At 38.4% G+C, this 23,727-nt stretch overlaps 1 protein-coding gene across 19 annotated transcripts in view; it reads left to right on the top strand.

Moving 5' to 3' along the window:
* The first annotated feature begins 556 nt into the window (after window positions 1-556).
* Window positions 557-23,727, top strand: part of LOC136829379 (protein SERAC1-like) — a 63,805-nt gene continuing 40,634 nt past the window's right edge. For 4 of the 19 annotated variants that reach the window (XM_067087836.1, XM_067087843.1, XM_067087832.1 and 1 more), the window contains exons 1-7: window positions 568-687; window positions 2,402-2,544; window positions 10,169-10,233; window positions 10,371-10,426; window positions 10,613-10,705; window positions 13,950-14,184; window positions 19,067-19,204. In XM_067087836.1, the coding sequence (XP_066943937.1) occupies window positions 2,486-2,544; window positions 10,169-10,233; window positions 10,371-10,426; window positions 10,613-10,705; window positions 13,950-14,184; window positions 19,067-19,204 (646 nt within the window). In that variant the 5' untranslated portion in view covers window positions 568-687; window positions 2,402-2,485. Of the gene's footprint in view, window positions 688-791; window positions 981-2,401; window positions 2,545-10,168; window positions 10,234-10,370; window positions 10,427-10,612; window positions 10,706-13,949; window positions 14,185-19,066; window positions 19,205-23,727 lie in introns of those variants that run through there. The other 15 variants (XM_067087835.1, XM_067087842.1, XM_067087831.1 and 12 more) reach the window with 8 other exon arrangements.

The following is a 23,727-nucleotide window of genomic DNA, read 5'->3' as shown; positions in this document are numbered from 1 at the left end:
GGAATTCAGAATAAATGATGATTGTATTTTAAGCTTTGCACCCAGTTTTCAAAACCCGGCCCGCAACGGCATTTGTTGAGTGTGCTGCGAGGTACAGTACCATGAAGCAATTTAGTGAGAAAGAATTAAAAATATTCAGAATTTTTATGTAGTCTACACCTTTTAATTGTAAGAACGTCCTCTCACAAACTTGTACGATCCTCGTTGAACACACTTGATTAAGGAGTAAAGAAAGAATTCAGGGACAGGACCTTACTTTTCAACCATACTTGTGGCCTTATAAGCAATCTTTCAAGGACTTTTTAGATGTCTGGGCAATTAACAATGTAAATTCTCGTTGTGGAATGTATCGACTACAAAACCAGAATTTCACATTGAAATTAATTATTTACGGCACTGAAAATCATGTGAACTACACGTTTGTGTGGATCCTAAAATACTATACGTTAATAAAACAAATGTAATCATATGGGGAAAGTTAGTTTTGTGTACTGTCACCGTAATTATTGAAGTGGAATTTCCTTCTATTGCTCAAATGCGCTTTTATTTTTTTCCAGAAAAAGTTGGCAACAATGTTTGTTATTGTTATGCGCCTGCGTAAGAATCAGCTGATATAATATAAACAAGGGACACTTTCATATGTGTCCCAAGTTATCTACTAGAAGAATGTGGTACGATGCCAAAACTGTGAGCTATTATACTTTTATTTTATGTGTATATGTATATTGTGTGCGATTATTATTCGTGTAGTTAGTCTTATAATGAAAACATGCAACTGAAATAGTCTTCTTGGAGTTGGTTTCAACATTTTTAAAAAGAAGATTAGATGTCTACGTGCTTACAGTGACGCTGATTCTCGCACACATCCGCAGAGCGTGAGCTGCATAACTTTGAAATGTTACATGGAAGTTGATTGCGAATATTTTTTTCATTTGGCTGAAGATATCCATGTTTTTACGTGGAGTTTATCGGTTTATAAGGTAAAGAGCAAAGATTTCATTGAGTTAGGTTACATGATTAGTCTGTCGTAAGCTAGAACTAAATGTAAGTTTGCAGCCTAGCCTAGATTATCCCGTGAGGCTGTAGCCAAATCCGTAGAATCTGAATAGAGTGGATGTCTAAGCAGATCGTTCTGTTCGGTGGTGGTGGGCTGGTGGCAGTGATACTGACAGTAGGCTTCGGGCCAGTTGAGCACGACAGACACAAGTTCCCGCGATGAAAGCAAACCTAGCCATTCCTAGAATGCCATGTCTTGACCTAACCAGATCTTACCTTCCTAACCTGACTTGAGAATTCTGTTGAACTAAAGTGTGATTTTTTTTTTTTTTTGGTGAATGCTCTAGTTGTTCTAGTTAATGTAATGCTGTGACAGTTTCACTTTTCGTGTAATGTTATTAATATTATTATTCAGTAGATGAAACCTATTCATATGGAACAAGCCCACGGGGGCCATTTACTTGAAATTCTAGCTTCCAAAGAATATGGTGTTCATTAGCAAGAAGCAAGCGGAAGTAAAGGGAGATACAGAAAGAAGAGATCCCACTTAATAAAAAAGAAAAATAAATTAATAAATAGGTAAACAGAGAAAAAGTGACAAACAAGAGACCATCCGTCAATGGTCCAAGTAATAACTGCTGCTACAGGCAGTCCCTAGTTAACAGGCCAGGCGCCGATAACTGAAAATCATCATTAAACGAATCATCACAGTAATTGTAGTAATAAATGGCATTGATGATGTTGTAAGCACCAGTAAACGGCTTAACTGCGCTGTTAACTGCTTACCAACGCCAAAAATTGCTTACCGTCGCCAAAAATCTGGTTAACAACGTTGTTAGCCAAGCGTCATAAAACCGAAACACCATTAACTGATGCCACTGATAAGTGAGGACTGCCTGTATTAGGAAACAAAAATCTACCACCATGAACCACTATACCTAAAAGAGATAAATCTCTGGCAGAAGCAGACATCCAAATGTTTTCTAACGAGTCATACGCTTTAATAAATCATTATAAATATGTATCATGTACAAAATTTTATACTATGTAAGAATATTCATTGGTATGCGGTACAGTAATTGCATATTGATAGCAATAACCGTAAAAATACTATGCAACTCTTCCTGTGTTTAGAATAAAGACAAATCAGATAAGAGATGTGGAGTGAAAAAATTATTTTAGTAATGGTATTAGCTTATACTGTATCTGTTTACCTGTTTAAATTATATGCCTACTTCTTAGAATATAAAATGGCTTACAGTACTGCATGCTTTCTTTTGTTAATTGTTGCTGTTATAGTGGTAGCGTTGTTTTCATTATCATATTTTTAACAGCGTATTGAACTCCACTAAACTGTATTTGGTAATGTTAGTTGCTAGTACCATTTCATCCTTTTTCTTTACAGATTATCAGATTATACAGTATTTTGGGTATGTAGTGTTTTGCTGGATACACATCTAGACATCGTATCTTCTTGGCATCCAGAATTATGACTTTTATTCCATCTACTGCTGTAACAAAGTTAGGACTAGCTTCAACTTTTATCTTGTACGTATCTATTCATTTATGTAGTTTTTTGAGAGAGTAATGTGAAGTGTATCAATACTGCTAAATAATTAAACTTAAATTGTAGTTTCTTTTTAAATACAGTAATGTTGTTCTGTTGTAAATTAACTAATTCATATAAAAGAGTAACTAGCAATTTTGTAATAGCACTTAGTTGTAAATGAAGGTGCTCTCAAACATCTGGAATATGTTTTTGAGTACAGTATTAGACTAAACATCCAACATAATGAGAAAATTAAAGTATTTAATTTATTCCATTATAAAACCATTACTTTTAACATAGCCAATACTGTAATTGTAACTTAAAAAAAAGACACCCAGTCCACTTTAAAATGAAAAGATCTTTTTATATAAGTAACTTACCAAGTAATTAGCCTACATAACTATTAGTTTCAAACTATCGTGGCAGCTTAAATTCAAAATTCGCGCTAGTGCTTCAATTGTTTAGTGTAGGTGACCAGCACTGCCCACTAACGGCAATACTAGGAACGACTTAGCCGACCTCATTGTGTTTCTGCTGGTCTCGATGTAAACAACAGATCTTTGCAGCAGTTTTTTTTTTTTCACTATTTACCAGTTATATAACCAGATTTCGGTAAAGTATTGTCGCTGATTTCGTTAGCCTTCGAACTTACAACCTATCAGGATCAGTATTTTATTGTTTGGTTACTTTTAAGATCTGATTCAAGTTCATATTTTTGCTATTCAAGTGAATTTGCAATTATTTGATTAACTCTCCTTTATTGAGTAGTGTAATAAGGTAAACATTGCGTTCGTTACTGGACTGATATTTTCGGTAATGAAACGCACATCTGCAGGTCTTAGATAATGTTGATAGGAATTAATTAAACATCCTATCACACTTTCCTTTGCAGAGAACTGAAAAGTGTAAGGACAGAATGTAGTTAGGAGAGAAATTGTACTTTGTTGTTGGTTGTGATGGGGTTTTAAGGATGATTTTGCAGCCAAAAATCTGCTTCAAGTGCCCAGTAGCACTCGCCATCTGCTGAGCTCTTAGCTTTTGAACTACTAGTTGGTGCCCGTTCTCCCCGCATCCAGTTTTTATCCCCTGCTATTAGCCCTTTTTTTTATTTTATCCACTTACTCCCTTGCCTGGCTCCTTCGCTTCCTTCCCGCGCCTTTGCCAGTCTTGTGTCATGGTTAGCAGATATTAACCTTGTAATAGTGAAGTGTTATGCAGTGGAGGAGGCAAGTGCTCATCCCACCAAGGCTCCTAGACAAAGGTCCCTGTCAGACTCCCCAAACCTGGGAGGAGGCATACTGGAAGTCCAAGGGAGGTCGGTTGGGTGTCCCTCAGGTATTTGCCCCTCAGTTGAGGCTGTTGCCAGTCCCCCATTTCTCGGTGGACAGCCATTGGAAAGGCATCCATAGGAATGTGCTTTCCAGTGTGGACCAGAGGCACCGATGGCATTTTTTCTAGTAATTATCTGCCACTGAAAAGGTTCATTTCAGCTGCTGAAGTGTCTGAATGCCCAGTAGGGTGGAGTAGAGGTGCCGATGGGTTTTTTTTAGTGATTCTCAACCACTGGAAAGGCTCATTTCAGCTGCTGAAGTGTCCGAGCACCCAATAGTGTGGACTAGAAGTGCCGATGACGTTTTTTCTAGCTATTCTGAGCTCCCAGTAGTGTCTGAGCATCCATCTGTATCTGCTCATCCACCTGTCCGTTTGGTGCCAGCTGTCAGGCATCCTGCACCACAGTCCAGGCACCAGGCGCCACCTCTTCAGCATCAGACTATACAACCTGCTCACAAGCATTTTTGTCTCTCTTCAGTCTGTCCCATCCTCGCCTAAAAACTACAAGGCGAGTCAGCACTACTTCCCTTTTAGCAACAATTATTGTCTCAAAGTACTTTCTGTTGCAGTTGGACTTTTGTGTTCCAAATTTATGAGCTTGTTGAAGAAAGCACTCACCTCTGGCATTTTCTCCATCCTCAAGATGTCTCTCAGGGATTTGGGAGTTTGACTTATGTTGAAAAGGGAGCAAGAAAAGCCTCTTTTGTCCTTCCCCCCTCAGGTGTTTCGACGGAATCATACCTCCTTGTCGTAGATTTTGTCAAGATTTTGAAGTAAAGGTTTTTCTTAATTGACACAGAAGCACTGGCTAAGTAGGTAGAGGACTCCCAAGTGTTACCAAGAAGCTTTGTTTCGGTTTTCCTTAGTCCTGTCATGTGCGGACAACGACAGTTGAGATGGTTTTTAGAGATTTCCACATTTCTTTGGAAGCTCAGATAGAGAGCTCTAGTGCTCCTTTACTTCTGTGAGAACCACACAGTCGCAATCAGCCTACATTACCTCTTCCTCAATACAGTCTCCATCGCAAGAGTCAACTTTTTGGATGTCAGTCCCAAATCTCTGAATTTTTTTGGCTTTTCATCTGCAAGAGAATCAAGTTACTTTCAGATGCTCTGCTAATTTCTAGCCCCTTCTTTCTCACTTGGAACATTAGTGGATGAGTCTGGTGGGGACTCTGTTGTCCACTGAGATATTTTCAAGTTAGACAGGCTGATAGGAGGGTTTTGCAATTCTTCCTTAAGTTTTCATCCAATTCTGAGAATTACGGCACAGGCAGTAAACACCATAAAGTTTTTAGTTCTTCACGGCCGCTGGAGATACACATGACGCCCTTCTCCATTTCTGTCAAGCAGTAAGGAGCCCAGCCTCTCTCACAGCCTTTCTGCTGTGGTTTTCATGTCTCTTCTTCAGTCCATCTTCCATGGAAGACCTTACTTGGGCTCCAATCAAGAAGAGAAAATGCCTTGATCCCTCTCGGTCCAGCGCTTCTTAGCGGTGCCCATTCCTGAACGCCTGGAATCAACTTCTGAGCTCTTGGCACCAATTCCCGAACTCCCGACATCTGTGCCAGAGCTCCCGGCACTATTTAGCCAGGACTAGGTTCCACTGCTGAAAGCTAGCTCTGCTGGAAAGCATAGCTCCTGCTCGTGGACTATTATTTTGTTTACAGTATTGCATCGGACTGCAGGAAAATTTGTCACACCTGGTTTTGGACATGTCTCCTGTTATCCTGTGACCAGGTTTTTTTTTTTTTGTGTCTTATGGATTTCTCAAGCAAGTCCAATAAGAGTCGATCCCACATGGATGTCCTGCTGTCCACATGGCTGTCAAGAATCAGCAGGGTCGGCAAGTAGTCTGCTCAGTTGTCCGCGAGTCTGCACGATGATATGCAAGTTCGCTTTGTTGCTTGCAGTCTGCAGAATCGGGTACGAGTCTGCATAGCCCACAGCTCCCTTTCTCTCGTCAGTTAGAGAATGAAGTTTAGGACAGAGACAAGCCAGACAGTCTAGTCGTCCATTCTTCCATTTCAGGGATCTAGGCTTCGGCCTCTACAGCATAAGTCTTCTCTAGAATCCTTTCTTTTACAGTTGACTTCATTTTCTCACCATGAACATCAGTTTCCTGAATATGTCCATATTTCCCAGGACATCTGACATCCTTGTTTCCCTTCAAAGGAAAACTCGAAGGTGTTGAACACAAGACCAACTGGGATGGGGTAATATAGCCGGATGCTGTTGTTTTTTCCTATAGGCCCGAATTTAAGTCAGACATGCAGTGGTGGCTGTCCAAACTTAGTCTTCAAAAGGAAAGTTCCTCCTTGGATACTAGACTTAGTCTTCTGCTCAGCTCCTTCATTTAGGTTGGGGAGCCCGCTCGAGGAACCAGGAAGTTTCCGGATTGTGTCCCCGGAAGAACAAAGCCTGCACATCTTTGTCAGAGAGCTGAAGCGATTTGTTTAGGGCTTCAGTGCTTTGTAGACTTCACTCCTAGACTGTGGTAATTCATTTAGACAAGACCACAGTCCTAACCTTATTACATTAGTAAGGAGGCTGTCTCGCTCATGTTCTCTCCACCAAACAGCAAGAGAGCTTTTACTGTGGACAATCAGTTGAGTTTTCTAGTCTCTCAATTTTTTCAGTCTAAGTTCTTGGGGACGACCTGAGCCGTCAGAAGCCTGTTCTTACCTCTCAGTCGACCCTGAATCCCCTGGTCTGTCGGGTTCTGTGGATTCTATGGGTCAGATTGACTTTGGACCTTTTTGCCACCTTAAGGAACCTTCGTCTTCTTCTCTTGTGTTCTCCAGTCTCAATCCCTCTAGCATGGGCAGCAGACACTATGCTTCAAGTTTGGTCTATCTTGGACCCCTACGTCTTTCCGCCCTTCAGCATAATCAAGAAAGTGCTGAACCATTTTCAGGCTCATCACAATGTTATAATGACCCTCATAGCCCCATTCTGACCTATGATATAATGATTTCTGAATCTGCCATGGTGGTTGGTGGACTCTCCATGACTCCTTCCTCAATCCATATCTTTCAGTCAGCCTTACTTAGAAGAGATGCCACCAAGGGTGGCTCGCTCTTACCTGGACGGACTTCACACTGCTTGGAAGCTTGTCACAACATAAGGTTTTTTCAAGACGTACTACAGAGGAGGCTATAGCTGGATCCAGACGTCAGTCTTCTAGACTTGACTATCAGACTGTGAATGATTTCCGTTTATGGCATCTCAGACTCCTTGTTCCTTCTTCTGAGACATCTGTGACCCAAAGTGCGGATTGCCTCTTTTCTGAGAAAATCTAGAATGTCTCATATTCCATCATTAAGGACTATCGAGCTATGAACTCAGTAACGCAGTATGTTCATTTACCCTTGGAAGTTTAGCCATGAGTGAGGCCCTACCAAGACCTGGACCTGCTCTTTCTCCTTTAAGAACTTATGGAAGAGAAGACATTCTTGACAGCCGGGAACAGGGCTCCAGTCACCCAGAAGCTTGCCTGTCTTCCAGCTTGCCTGGCATCAGCTACTGCCTGGCACATGTTCCGAGCACCTAGGAGCTCCCGCCAGCTCCTGAGTGACTAGCTCACCTGGCATCCAGCTCGTTTGGCGCCAATTACAGACTGGCGCCCAGGAACGCCCAACAGCTCCCGAGCTCTTACCTCACCTGAATTCCAGCTTGCCTGGCTCAGCTCTTGCTCCGAGCTCCTAGGAGCACTCCACCAGCTCCCAAGCATCTAGCTCACCTGGCAGCCAGCATGGCTGGCTCCAACTACATCTTGGCGCCAGCTTCCAATCGTCTAGCTCACCTGGCAGCCAGCTTGGCTGGCTCCAACTACAGCTTGGCGCCAGCTCCCGATCGTGTGGCTCCAACTCTCCCCTCATCCTTGGATCTGAGGAAGAATAGAGAGCTCTCTATCCAGTTGGAGTTTTCAGGTATTATTAGAGCAGGATCGGTAGAGCAGAGGGCCATCCATAATCTATAGTGTTGTGGCATGGACTCTTTTTGCCCTCTATCTAAGAAAGCATTGTCCTTCATCCTAATAGACCATATTTCTGATACCACTCAGGCACAAGATGTCCCTTACTTTCATTCTGCAATTGACCTTCTTGATGTGTGATCGTTCTGAATATTTTGCAGTACCTTGTAATCATTATTAGTGATTGTCATGGTAACACCAAAATGGAGCTTAGGATTTTCTCCTACTATCTCTTCACCTTGGTGAGGTGTCAATTTTTGAGGAGCCAGGGTGCTACAATGTACCTGGGGCACCCACCACTCTCAGTGGATGGGTTGTGGTTTTTATTTCAGTGTAGGTGACAGTGTTGTCTGTTTTTTTTTTTTTTGTGTGTTACTGCTCCCAGGGAAGGGCCACTTTTTGAAGTTTTGCTAGCCTTTGGATAACTCCTTCGCTTCAAAACTTCCACTGATAATTTGTTAGCCACGCTACTACAGGTTAAGATGAGCACCAACCAGAGGCAGAATTCTCCTACAGTAGCTCTCTTGACTGCTCAGGAACAACAAAGCATTGTCTTCAATGCTAGCAGCTTTTCTATTTGAAATTCAGCGCAGTACATGTCTTAATGTTTTGGAGTAGAATATCTCCATGTATCCCACCTCCTGTTAGTGTGGGATTCAGCTATGCAATTACTTGGTAAGTTTCTTATATAAAAATGACGTTTTTATAATAAAATAATATTTATATATATTTACCAAGTAATTACAAAATCGGAGCCCTCCCTCCTCCCCGGCTTGGGCATAAGTGCACAAACAAACACAATGACACAATGAGGTTGTCTGCTAAGTCGCTCCTAGTATTCTCATTAGTGGGCGGTACTGGTCACCTTCACTAAACAACTGAAGAGCTAACGCGAATTTTGAATTTAAGCTGCCCTAATAGCTTGAAATGTATAGTGATGTAATAAGTATATATAAAACTTTATTTTATTATAAAAATGTCATATTGATCTTGTTAGGTTAACACTTGTGCATCTGGGAACTAAGGTCCCCAGTGGCTAGATGGCTCACGTTCTGTTCATCTGTCAGTTAGTTAGCAGCTCAGTCTTACCAGACTTGGATTGTTCTAGATTGCTTTGTGCCTTTTTCGTCCTTTGTCAGTCATCCTATTTTTACTTAATTAATTTCTTTTTCATCCTGCCTTTATTATTAGTGTATGTACAACATGGGTGTTTTTAAGCTCAGGCCATGTAGATATGCAGGTTAATGCTTTTACTTCTGATGGCTTCATTGTTGTCACATCTTGATTCTGGCATCTCAGTGTCTTCTTCCTGTTTCTGTGATTTTGCCACCAGTGTCCTTGGCATCTTGAGTGCCTGCACAATTTTCTTTCAGCCTCACTGTGGCCTTTCACGAGTGAAATGCAGCTGTTCATCAGTTCTGCAAAGTGAGCAGCGTTGGTCTAATCGGTGCTCATGGACCGTCTGACCATCAGCTTCCATTACCTGCAGTCTATAGTGCTGATGAGCAACAGTACCACTGTAGTGATATAAATCAGTCACTAGGAGAAGAAAGGGAATCCTCTCTTTCTGTTGCTGGTGATTTAGATGCTTTAATGGGTTGTTCCATGTCACTGAGCTGTCAGCCAGGTACATTCTAGTTAGGGGTGTCATGGCAAGGTACTTCCTACCTCAATGGAGACTGGAGTAGTGGGATTTCCTCATCAACATTAATCATCTCTTAGGCATGGATCTGGCATAGATTTACTAAGTTTACCTCCGTCTGTTTCAGATACTGATATACAATATATATCATCCTATTTAGAAACAGGGTTACAGTCCTTTACCTGACCCTCTGTTGTTCCTTGAAATAATGAATTCATGACACTTTCCCCATTAGTTCCCCTTTGTCCCTTCAGGACACTTAATGGTCTCTGGGTTTTTTCAGCTTTGGTGTCTTCATCCCGAGTTGTTAATTAGGCTTTTTGGAAGTAATGGATTTGTTGAGGAACAAACCGAATTTTTTAGAAAATTAATTTTTGCAGCACAGGCCCATTACTTTTACGGTTATTATCCTCCTCGTGATACAACTCTCTTGTCACAAGTTATTTAGACAGCACAAGACATGCTTTTTTCACTGTTACCTTGGGGAGCCAATTTTATATATATGCAGTGTATGCCAGCCTCCATAGAAAATCAGAGCTGTTGCTCCATTGTTTCATCTGGCACTGGATTATGGGGATTCACATCAACTACAGGAGCTGTGTAAAAGTTCTGGGTTTATACAGTAGTGGGAGAAAAATCAGTTTATAAAAATTGAAATATTTTATTTTTTTCAGAGGTGCTGTTGTAGGCAATCAACTGAAGAAGCACAAAGATACATCATCTCATTTCATACATAAAGGTTAGATCATCTTAAGCAATTGCTTTATGCTTCACTTGGAACAGAATTGTGGTTCGGTATTGTAACTGTGGCAAAGGAACTACGTACTGTATTTTCAGTAAATAAGTCTTCTAAGTCCCTCACACATTTCTTTCCAGAGAGGCGGAATTTACATATGTCTAATTTATGCAAGACAGGTTTTGCTCTGAAAAAGGTAAGTTATTTGGAAGTATTAGTGACTGGATTGGGTATTTAAAGTCAAGATGAAGTAGAAGTGCATTCATCAATCATTAATGACATAATAGATTTAAGTGTACATGAGAATTTATGTTTTTGATAACAGTCATCCAGTTAAACAAAACTAATTTTTTAAAGTTTAATAAGTTTTTTTTTTTTCCAGCAGTGTGATATCATAACCAAGGTTCATAATGCATTACAAAATTATTGGAAAAGAAAGTTGGCCGAAGATTTAGTTACAAACTATTATGTGGACGTAAGTAGAATTCTTTGAAGATCACTTGTATATTGCTTACTGTTAACTATGTACTGTAGTACCTAATACAGGCAGTCCCTGAGTTACGATGGAGATCCGTTCCTGAGGCGGCGACTTAAGTTGGATCTTAACTTTAAAAAATTTATAAAAACGAAAAAAAAGTGATGAAAGCCTTACCTTTGATCCTGTGGTAAGGATGGCAACACTTACTTATTTACATGAGGGAGCCTTAACTTCGAGACCACCTTAACTTTGGGTTTTTACCTTAAGTTGGAGACGAATTTTTTATGAATATTTTTGAAAAGTGTTGTAAGATTGGATCGACTCAAGTCGAGACCATCGTAACTCGGGGACTGCCTACCTGATTGTGGGTAGGAAAGAGAGTTACAACATTAAACTAGTGAATTAAAACGACTAAATTAAGACGTTTCCTACCAGGGAAGTCTTGTCTCTAGTATCAGATGCTTTCAATCACAAACTCGTTTCTTTACCAGTCAGAGAGTCTGGAGAGAGTATACCTAGTAGAAAAGAAAGTGACATATATTTTTTCAATATTAAACCATTTTTCCTATTAGCAGATGGTGTCTGGAAAAAAAAAGAGAACTATCACTGCCTCATTCATGCTTAATGCATGTAATTATAGATGAACCCCAGTGCAGAAAACTTCCACCACATAAGCCATTTTGTCAACCTTCACAGTCCAGTAGTCTAATCAACAGTACTACAAACCCTTATCACACACTGCATCATCTACCTCAATCTTACATGCAATCTTTTGCTTCTGGATCTTGAGGCCCCTCCTTTCTTATACAGTTCATCTATCACACTTCTCCTCCTTCCTCCAAACACTAATGAATTTTAGACTCTTGGTTAACCCATGTTTCCATGCGACTGAACCATTTCGAATCACTCTGACCCATATTTTCATCTATGCTAACCCTTTTACCACTCCTACATAAGTATACATCTCTCATCTTTTCAGTTCTTCGTATGCCACAATATAAACAATTCATCTCTACAATTTCAATCGTTTTTTCTTCATTTGCATCCAACATCCACACTTCACTTCCACAGAAAAGATTTGGCTCAATAATCCTTTTGTACTTTCCAACCTTGGTTTCTGCAGTTTATAGGGAATGTAACATTACTTTTTAAAATTTTGTGAGCTATTATGAATTAAAGTGTTTCCCATTAAACTCATTATGTATGATTAGCCCACATACATGATTTTCTAGTGAGCCAGACACTTTAGACGTAAGTTTAGTAGACAAAAGAAAAGTGGCATTAGTTCTGTGCTTGCACAAGTGGAACCATGCCCTCATCAGTTAATTCCCAAACCTTTTGTGTCAATGATGTTGAACACATCTCACCAAATTCTGCTTATCTTGTTGTCCAAAAGCTTTTAAATAAATTAAATTAATTTATTTCCTTTCCTTACTTTGCCAGTGCAGAAAAAGAAAGTGGTAGAAACTCTGCCAGTTACAGTATATATTTTTGTAACTTAAAAGATTTTGGCTTCTTTTTTGGATGGTAATTAAGTGTGATTGACTCTAGTTACCTATTCTTTCACATACCCTGTTACCTGTCTCTCTTCACCTGCTCTGTGACTCACTCTCATTCTGCCATTATCCATTGTATTTTCTTGTGAACTTGAATGGGCAAGCATCTTGCACTCCTTGCAAATGGGCCCAAGAGGTTCAGCACTCCAGGGAAGAGGATCAGGTTTGAGAAGAATAGGAAGATCCCTGTCTTGGACATCACCATTGACATTTTCAAAGCTCCAATGGGCTGGTAAGATGAAGCCTCTTACCTACCCACTGTATCTGCACAATCATTGAGTTGGAGAAGTAATAGAAACCAAGGAAGGTAGTTCTTAACAGCATTTTTTTTTTTTATCTTCCTATAACTAACACCATAACTTTCTGTTAAGCATCAGGAATCGGATGTCAGGAAAATTCTTTGGTTTGTAAAATCTATGAAAACCCCAAGATTTTTCGCCAGCTTTTCTCTCTTCTGTACTTGAAGCAAAGAAAATTTTATATGATTTCCAAATACTCGACCCAAGTGCAACAACCCTCCTTAGGTACTATTGCCCTATCCCTAGGTGTTTTAGCTTTTTTCCACTTCTGGTAAATTTCATAGCTTCTCTTATTTGATGGAAAAAGCAATTAATGATAACAGTACATCCCAAAATATGCTTAATTATTCTGTTGACAAACTGGTAACTCATACATAAACTATACAGTATAAAATGCGATTAACACTTACAATCAACAAACTAATGGTGTGGCTAACAGTCACTAAGAATAAAGTAATTTTATCTTGTGACAAGACTGCTACCACATACGAAAATGAAATAATCATGTAGGCAATGGCTGTGAACAGTGCCTCTAGCAAAAAATTAAATCTTATTGGTGGTACTGCTAGCAAAGATACTTTTAGATATATCTGTTGCCATACCAATAGCAAAACTAATTAAATAATGCTGAAAGGAAATGAAGAATAATAGCAAATTATGCTACACTCCTTGAGTGAAAAGTATTGTAACCAAATGCCTAAAAGATTGCAAAATACAAGAGAATGAACAGTCAAGAAACACTGTAACTGATTTTGTAAAAAATTCCCCAAAAAAAAATGCACATTGAAAGAACAACCATGTTAACATCACCAAGGAAGAAGAAAGTAAGAACCTGCACAAAAGAAACTGTACTGATTTTCAACTCTTCAGTCTTTTGAAACTGAGTATTTTTTAGGAACATTCAAGTAAAACACTAAAACATTGTGAAGCTATACATTCTTTTCAGTACATTAGAAGTGAGAGCTGTATACAGAAACAATTCAACATTTCATACCACAAATATAACATAAAAATAATAGTGAAGGGCAATTCAAATCGGAGAACTGCGAAGACTTTGCTGTTGCTAAAGTTAGATGCCTGACCTAAAAGATAATTATGTTAATTCACTGATCATTCCCTCTTTCAAATACTAAATCATTTTCCTTTCCTAATGTAACCTTCACCATTCAGTTTAAGAAATTTTTCCACAACATCAATAAGAATGTTGCTATATATGTGAGGCATCTTTGGTTGCGGTATGTCATGAGTCAACATATGCCAGAAAGTTTAAACAGGTGTTGAAGTCATGCTTTCAATATATTCAGTTAAGATGCAAAACAAAATTTCCCAGGGATTTGTCTTTCACTGTTTCTGTCATGGTAGTTATAGCATTCCGTTTTGTTTCAGAAAGCAAGAAAGTTGTGCCATGTATATTTAAGCAATATGGGAATACTTGAAGTTTCAACTGAGATCATCCTTGAAAAGTGGGTTGAGGATTCAGAGTGGATTGATAGCACAGATCACTGGGCACCTTTGCCATCCCTGCAGCATCAAGACCCACCATCGTATACGTCCACCTTGCTTTCAGCTGTTACAGCGCTTTGGTATGTTAGCTGTATCAACGAAAGATGTAGCAAGAAAGGTAAGGGTTGCATATAGTTTTGATTTTCGAAAAACCCCTCATTTAAAGTAGCAGCCACAAGGTGGAGTTTTTCAGGAGCATGAAAATATGTTGAAAGGCTTTTATTTTATTCTTACTTTACGTGAGAATTATAAAATAACAGGTAGCATTCTGTCTGCTTTGTTATTTGCAGTTTATATGGACGATGTAAGCAGAAAGTATTTGAAAGATGTTGGGAGGATGTACTATAGGTGAGAACAGAATTAATCACATTTTATATGCTGATGACTTAATATTACTTAGTCCTTCAGTAAAAGCCCTTCAAAAGCAAATCGATGAGTGTATACTGTACTGTATTTTGAAGAACACTACCTTATGGTTAATGCTGGTAAGACCAAAGTAATGACAGTTAAACCGAAAAGATTCATTAACTCTGGAGATCCAGAGTTGTATGTAGATAAAGAGAAGTTGGAAGTTGTCCAGTCCTTCAAATACTTGGGTATGCATATCAACTGTGACCTTAAGACAATGAGCATATCACCTCATTATATCGAGGTCAATGTATGAGAAGCAATCTGTTGCCCCAAGTTTTTATGTGTGTGACAATAATGTTAAAGTTCACCTGTTTAAATCTCTGCACCTCGCTCTATGGTGTTCCAATCGCACTGGAAAGTAGAAAGGATACTCTGAACAAACTTCATGTCTGTTATAATAATTCACTGAGACGTTTCATGAATATCGACAGTTCTGTGGTATTTCTGAACATTTTGGTATGTTGGGTATTCCTACATTCCAAGAACTTTTGAGGAAAAATACAGTTGGTTTGTTCCTTCAGCTAAGTAAGACAAATAATAGTCTTCTTAAAGCAGTTTTTAATTGTGCTTTTTTTTTTAGAGGGTCAATAACATTTTTAAAATGGAGTAATCTCATTTTTTAGTGAGGCATAAAAGTAAACAATTGGATGTCTAGTTTATAATAGTTATTTTATATTACTGTATGTAATTTACTAAGACTTAAAAAAAAGCATTTTTAATAAATGTGAAATTATACTTTATAAAGGTATGAATATTGCATAAATATTCATACCTTTTTAAAGTATAATTTCACATTATTCTCTGTAAAGTCTTTTGTAAAGATATGTATATGTACAAATTTTATCTAATGTATATGGCTTATAGCTGGAATAAAGGATTCAATTCAATTAGGATTGTTTTACAGAAATTTTGAACAGTTTCTCTGATATTACATAATCATCAAGGTCACTGTCATATTCAAAATGTTATGGAAATTCGTCCATCTTTTAAGGTCACTGTCATATTCAAAATGTTACGGAAATTCATCCATCTTCCAGGAAATTCTGGTTTGTGTGGCAGGGGAAGGTCTTCCAGTTCCAAGCTCACAGTTGGTTTCATTCAGTGATAATAGGCCTAGCATCAGGATTGTCAGCATTTCCAGTAATTATTACAGTGCTATCAGTATCTGGGTGTAGTGATAAATTTGGGAAAGTCGCACTATCCAACCATGAGAGCTCTGTATCTGGGACTGGATCTTATTGCACAAACTTACTTACTTCTTCTGACAGGAGACAGTCCAGAGACTTCTTACTTTGCTGCAAGAGTTTTCTCAGATGCAAGCTCTTCTTGCAAAATTATTGCAGAAATTAATCGGACATCTGTCTCACTGGAGGAAGTCATTCTCCACAGCTACATATATCATGATCAGGTCTTTACAGCTGCAACTAAAGATGGTTTGTCTCCATCCATTGTGACAGCCTACCAGTCTGTCATTCTCAGGAGGATCTAAGGATATCACGTCATTGCAGGACTCGCAGAACCACCTTTTCGTGTTCCTCGTATCTCCCAATGTCAAAGGCTTATTGTTTACAGTTGCCTCAAATGATCAACAAAGCACATGTTTATGGGACCAGTATCAGATAAATGATCCATAAAGTCATGACCACAACACATTTTTTGGAATTGAATGAATTTTTTAACCTTGCAAGTCTTCACTCCCTAAGAGAAGAACGGATGTAAGTTATGGGAGACAAGTCAACAGCTACTGTATAAGGGTATGGTGGTTGATTCCCTCAGAACTCTTTCAGAATAGTTCTATCTGATTTGTCTGCCCTTCCAGAGCTCTGCAAGGTGATGTGGCATTAGTGAATGCCTTTGGTGGCCTTTTTCATGACATACTTAAGCAACTATATGGCAAGCTACTGTTTTGCTTAATTAGATCTAGCATCATGATGATTTGATGCCTTCATGTGCATCTGGGATGGCATGTCATTCTTTAAACATCTTGATGCTTGTGGTCCCCCAGGCTTCCTCAGGACTGGTTCCCAGAATGATTACCCCTTTCAGTAAAAGTTCCCAGGTCTCTGCAGAAATGGGAGTTGTTGCAGAGGCCCCACTTCAGGTGCTTTTATCAGAATTTTGGACATCTTCAACTTTCTTGCTCAGAGGTTAGCAAGGGACTTTTGAATGATACAGCAGAGGTCAAAGCAAATCCCAGGCAGAGCTCCACTGATAGTCTATCGCTGTCAAGTAATGACTTCCATTACTGGTGAGGTGAAGCAAATTAATGCACTCAGATCTTTGTACTGCAGCATGCAGACTTTGTTCTTGTTTGATGCGGTCCTAATTAGTTGTCTGTGTCGACCATCAATAGCCATAGGTGAGCTATAGCCCAAGCATTTGAGATTTGGGGCATTGATTTGGGTGCTTCCTATTATTTGAATGGAATGTGTCAGCATTGAAAGGCCCTTCCCCGATCCACCAGACCATCATCCTAGGATCTCTATTCTGAGGGGTCCACCAGATAATCCCTTAAGTCAAAGTTTATGCCTTTGCTTGTTTGGTAAGTGACATCCATGCACCTCAGATGTGTCACTCATTCATATAATTGGGGAAGTATTGGATTATTCTGTGTTCCAGGTTTGGTCCTCCCCCCAAAAAATCTTTTCAGCCTCATGTTGAATTATTTTACCAATTCTTTCTTTGACATATCAAAAAAAGAATGAAGATGACCTTGTTCTAGTCAGAGCCATTAGGGGGTAACTCCGAAGAAGGTTATCAGAAAGGGCTGTTCTCATTTGTTTTTATCAACTGGATCAGTTGGCAAGGAAAGGTAATGTAGGTTGTGAAATGTTTCTGAGTTACAGACCTCACAGGTGAAGGTTAGGAGTCAAGAATTAAGGATATTATTAACTTCCTTATTGTGAAAAAACCTTGTTAATTTCTGTTACATTCCTGTAAATGTATCTTCTTTTTCAAGATTATATCTACTAGACTTATTCTACAAATTATTTAGTATTCCCTCCATGGGCCCTGTTTTCTCAGTCCCAGAAAGGCTGGAGTGTGCGAGAGATTTGTCATCATCTCCAGTTCATCTTCCTTTCCCTTCTGATTGGTCACTTTTTCGGGTACTAACCTTCATGCCTTGTTGGATGGGTAAGTGGATATGTTTTTGTTATCATAAGCCTGATTCCTGTTAGTCCTCAGAACTTTTAAGTACAAAATGTCCTTCACTTAAGAATTTAGTCTCCTTTCCAGCAGCCCTTGGTTCTAATGATTTTTTGGGCTTTATTAGCTCTAGGACCCTCTCACTTACAGTGCTGTGCAGGTTGTTAAAAGTAAAGAGTTTGTGGTGAAACAAAATTTGTGCTCTAAATACAAACCTATTACTTTCACAAGGAGTGCCCCTATTTTTGTAACTGACTCAGGCAACACATTCTGAGAGTCTGTTTGCTGTCAGTGGAGCCAGGGCACAGTCCCACTATTTAGATCTTCAAGAACTCGGCTTTACTTTGCATGAAAGGCTCTGAAAAATTAATGAGTTTGCCATCATTTTCATATTTGCCTTGAGTGCCATATGACTCAAAGGGCCTCTGTAAAATTCCACTACTTATGTCTGTCCTTTGTAAAAAATCCACTACTTATGTCTGTCCTTTACCTTCACTTTCAAAATCTCCCCTCATCTCCAGCCTCCTGTCTCAGAGCTCTCTCCTAGGAGGGTTTGGGTCTTCCAACTCTTCTGATGCTCAGATGAGCCCAGCTTATACTACCAAATACATTCATCCCTTGGGCGGTGCAAAGTACATGTCAAGGCCTTCTCCATCCCCTCTTCATCATTATCTCATCTACATATGGAAGTTCTGTGTTTCTCATTTGGTATCCATTCTTACTCTATCCTGCCATCTGATTCCTAATTCCTAATACATATTCTTTTTGAAGCTTTATTCTCAAATTGACAAAATATTTTAAGCAATATTTCATTGCATACCATGATTGTAATATAGGTTATACTAGAATAATTTATACACATACTGTTCTTAGAATTGAAAAAATTAGTTCTGCTTTTAAAACATATTTCCTAGGTTAATCTAAGTTAGCCTCTGTGGCCTTGACAAAATTAAGGTCAAGGCAAATTATTTTGGTGAAAAAAAGAAAATTTTGAATTTTTACGTTTGAAACGTTTTCAGCATGTTTTCAAACTTTCTATTATTGAATGATTTTTTTCATATACATATGGTGTAATATAAGTTGGCTTAGCCTCACTTACGCTAACCCGTTGGGAAAAATATTTAGAAAATCCTGATGTTTGTCACATCTAGACATGATTTCCCCCAGTTGGTATGGTCTAATGGATATTATTGTACATATACATCTTGTGTAGTTTGTTCTTATGTAATATATTTCATAATATTTAGAAGGCTCATATTTTTCCTGCTGATCAGCTCTTTTGGCAGTGTAAGCATTGCGATGTCATGAGTGTAGTATCCTGAAGTTTTCACTTCTTTTAAATTTTGTTTGTTACACAGATATGTAACGTTATGATTATGTTCTTATATGGAACTTTTTTATGTATTAATATTTAATTCTTTTTACGCTTTTCTTTCTCACAGAATTTGTGGATACTAACCTCTTGAGAATACTGAAGCAAGTAATTGAAGAAAATGACATGGTTACTACTCCTGTTGTGTTGAAGATATTAGCCAATATATCAGCTGTGAAGGAAAACCATCAAGATTTTATTGATACAGGTACTGCTGTGCAGTGTGTAGTTTTTTAAAAACAGTATTAATTTTTTCTTGCAAACCTGTTAAGGCAATTATGATTAGCCTGTAGTTGTGGTCTTCATGAATCCACGACACTTTATCCCCAATCTTAAAAAAAATCGCTTGCTGACAACACTGGGTGGACACTTTGAGCCCTGAGGCCCAAGACAGCAGAGTCTCACTTTTCATGTAGTCATGTTGGGAGGCAAGAGGAGTCAGAATTACAGGCACCGTGTTCTACAATAGGATTAAAATCCTTTAAAATTGATCATAAGGCAAATAATCGTATATTGATAGCATTATATACATGTTTAATTGGGAAATATTTTTAGCGACTTGCAATAATAAAAGATTAATGATAAAAGAGTCCCCAACCTCCAGTAGAGGACTTATTTGCAATGAGTATACAAGTGATTACTCTTTAAACAAAACAGAATTGTTTAAACAAAGAAAAATGGCTTTAAAGAGCAGTTACTAAGGGATTCAGAGCCAATGAGAGAGAGTTTTTTGGCAACACCTTTTTATCAAAGCATCGGAGAAAGGTGAAAGTTGGCAGGTGTATATTTTATAACCCTACCTAATTTTTGCAAGTATTATTTATTACCTAAGTTCAATAGTTCTGGTACTTATCAGAGTAAAAGTGTGTTTCTTATGCCAGAACCATCAGTATCACAGATAAAGGTTTTGAGCACAATAGTGACGTTAACCTATGATGTCATGAGGCTCCACCCACAGTGAAGAGAAGTTTATGTACAGGGAAAATGTCTCTTCACTGTGGCAAGCTGGATTTGTCATCGTCCCCTTGACTGCATTATCATTCTCAATAAAAGGATTTTGACAAAGGAAAAATCTATTTCTGGAGAGGGGCCCGTGTCACCCGGTGAAATAGTCCATTCAGCACTTATTTCTAGGTAATTCCGTTGCTAGATACCAGAGAAAGCTAAATGAAATGCTGGAGTTACTACCCCAGAGCGAGCTCCACTAGATGGAGTCGTGTATGGAAAAGGGTGAACTACAAAACACGGAACCTTATCCTATAGAGATTCCCAATGTCAAAGTCCCAACGAGAGAGGTGCCGATACAAGCCCATGCACTACTCGTGGACTGTATACAAGGCAACACTAGCCGCATTCCATGTTAGCACCCACCTCACTAGAATGAAGTTTATCAAGGGAGGGAGAGAATGAAAAACAGGGTGGGTCACCGGGTGACACGGGCCCCTCTCCAGAAATAGATTTTCCTTTGTCAAAATCCTTTTTCTGGATCGGGTCCCGTGTCACCCAGTGAAATAGTAACAGAGAAATAAACATCATTCTTATGCTATTAAAGACTTAAATAGAAACGTTGAAAACTAGGAGAATTCTACCTGAACATAAGTAAGGTCCTCTAAGTTCATGTAATGAAAATAATGTAAGTGGTCACCGTCTAAGATCATGAGCTTAGAATAGCACCTGAATAGGCTTGTATTAAGAAAATACTTCCTGCCTAATAGCAGACCCAATGACAGTGCCCCCCCCTTTTTTAAAGGAGAGGACCTGACAAAATTGCGAGGTCTTGTCTAAAAAAGCCTGCAATATTTTTATTATTATTATTATTATTATTTTGTGGAGGTTTCATCGCAACTTCCACAGCAGTTATTGGGACTAAGTTGTTAGCTTGGAAATCTTCCAGTTTCTTGATATTCAAAAAGACAATCCGTTTTATTTTACTTCAGGTTTTGACACTACAGTATAGCCTCCTATTTGCAGCAAGTCATGAGTGGTCACTAGGAGTAGAATTCAAATGAAAAGCAATATCTCATTTCCCTCAATTGTTAGAGGTGTAAAGTTCAATGCCATTGTTTTATTTCAGTTATTGTAACCCACTGCTATTTTTCTTTGTTTTTTTTATTTATACAGCACCTTAAACAGCGCTCATATACTTACTGCAAATAAAAGGTAATGGTAGGAGTCAAGATTTTAAGGACAAGCGATTATTTACCTCCTTAATATCAGGCAAATGAAACACGCTTTATATTGATATGCATGGAAAGGAAAATATAGTCAAGTCAGTTTGAATGAGGAGCATATTGCTATAATCATTGTGTTTCAATAAATATATTTTAGATGTACAAATAAAAAGTCTAATATTATATATAATTTATTTACAAAATGTCTTCATGGTCACTCTCGAGGAAGAGGTCATCATCGCCATCCTCATCGTCGTCAGCGATGATGTCAGTGATGACTGGGTCCACACACTCATGGATATTGTCCGACTGCCAGTACTCCTCCTCAAAATGATGGGATTATCTCAAGGCCAAGAGAAATAGGTCTGCTCACTTCCCCCCAAATCCCCCATGTAGGTGGAGCTTTTTTTGTCTACCTCTTTATTGCATCAGCAGGTGCATTGCTGTAAAGAAAACAAAAATAAAGGTACCTTGAGCAGGTACCTCTAAGATATGTCTTTGCCTACGTAATTGCCCCAGGTGGGAGGCAACCCCACCCAATTGGGTAGACCTTGTCTCTCTTGGCCTTGGATTGTCTAAAAGCTCCTGCCCACACTTCTGGGGTGGCCAAGTTACTAATACCCACAATAGAGATGATTACCTATTCACACTACAGGTAGTGCTTGAGTTACGATAATTCACCTTAGGATATTTGATTTTGCAATGAGGTTACCAATTAATACCGATATGACAATATTTAGAAAATATTTTTAAATTTCACGTGGGCGCAGGCAGCAGCGTACAATCAGGCAGCGAGAGAGACCAACTTACAATAGACCAACTTCTTTTCCCCTCTATCTCTTTATTCCATCTTCTAGTTAAAAAAGTAAAAGAGAATGATAAAAATATTATTAATAACATTATACTCTTGTGTAAATGCGTACAGCCGTAAACAACCGAACAAGAAACTGTAGTTTTGCTAATAACCGAATTGGATAACAACAACAGTTTTGCTTGTATATCTGCCATCGTACAGTTAAACAATTACAGTAGTTATGTTACAAATGACGTTAAGTACAATAGACTGATATATTTTTACATTATACCCTTAGTAGCTTTGGAGAAAAGATTGGCAAGGAAATATACTGCTAAATTTAAGCTGCAAGTTGTAGCTGAAGCTGAGAAAACAATGTTCAAGCTGTTAATGACTATTAATTATCGTGCATTGGCAACATGGATGAAACTCGACCATAAATAAAACTGGAGAAAAGTATTTTAAATCAAAACTACTGGGCATGAAAGAACACATATTACTGCTGTTTTCACGCTGATAAAAGATAAATACGTAAAGCTCGTATTATGATGAAGTTAGTTATAAATGATTTGTTTAACCAGACCTCTGAACTCTTTTAGGGTTCTTCTCGGGTATTATGATGAAATCAAGAGAAAATAGCGAATGGAATCTTTTTTTTTTTTTTTTTTTTTCACAAAACAAACATGCCCCCAAACACCCAGCCGCCAACATCATCTATTGACGAAAAAAATAGCTAAATTAATTTCACAATGCAATGTATTTAAGTTATATTTCAATTTAAAAACACTGTATAAAGAAAAATATCCTTGTCCCATACAGTATAAATAAAGTATCTAGAGATTCATTTACGCTAGCTAGAAGTAAGAAGAGCGCTCTGAACCAAGTTAAATGTGGCGAAATAAACTTACTGTGTAATCGATTTCCAAACCAAAACATTGATCGCTATGATCGCAATATATAATACAAAAGCAATATAAGAAAATATGCAATATTATTGGACACAATGTAGTAAAGCATAACTTTTTAAAAGATCCATGGAAAAGTTGCACATTCGTTATGCTGATGTTTGTATAATAGTATAGACTAATTCTTATTTGTTATTCAGTTTCTCTTTATACTGAATTATCATAAGTCAATCTGTATTGAACCTGCAGAATTAGCTGACACTAATAATTACTATACCATATATGCATTGAGTATACTGTGTAGTGTAGGCTAGGCTACTATATATGTATAGATGGTACTGATTACCCTAGTGTAGGCTAGACTATATTAAAGATACGATTTTTTCAACAAACGATCGGTTTTTTGGAACCTAACCCCATCGTAAGTAGGGCAATACCTGTAAAGTAAATCTTGCCACGGGTCTTCTCGCTTGTATACAAAGTGGCAAGCTGTAGCACAAATGCAGTCTTGCAACCACGAGGACAGGTTCCATATCCTGCTGACCATTATTGAATTTGTTGAAGCCTAGACTGTGTAAATGTTAGTGACTTACTACCTGCCTGGTGGTTGGGCGGAGCCTCATGACGTCATATGTTTATATCATGAATTGTTTTAGGATCCTTGTATGTGATTTTCTCCGTTCCAGCATTGGTGACTTCATTTTACTCTATAAATATCAAAACTATTGAACTTAGGTACTAAATAATACTCGCAAAGATAAGGGAGGGTTATAAAATATACACTTCCCAACTTTCACCTTTATCCGATGCTTTGATAAAAAGGTGTTGCCAAAAAACCGTGTTTCATCAGCTCTGAATCCCT

The sequence above is a fragment of the Macrobrachium rosenbergii genome, chromosome 44 (genome assembly GCF_040412425.1).
Source record: "Macrobrachium rosenbergii isolate ZJJX-2024 chromosome 44, ASM4041242v1, whole genome shotgun sequence".
Taxonomy (NCBI): Eukaryota; Metazoa; Arthropoda; class Malacostraca; order Decapoda; family Palaemonidae; genus Macrobrachium; species Macrobrachium rosenbergii.
The sequence above is the reverse complement of the archived record's forward strand: the minus strand, read 5'-3'. Positions and strand labels throughout refer to the sequence as shown.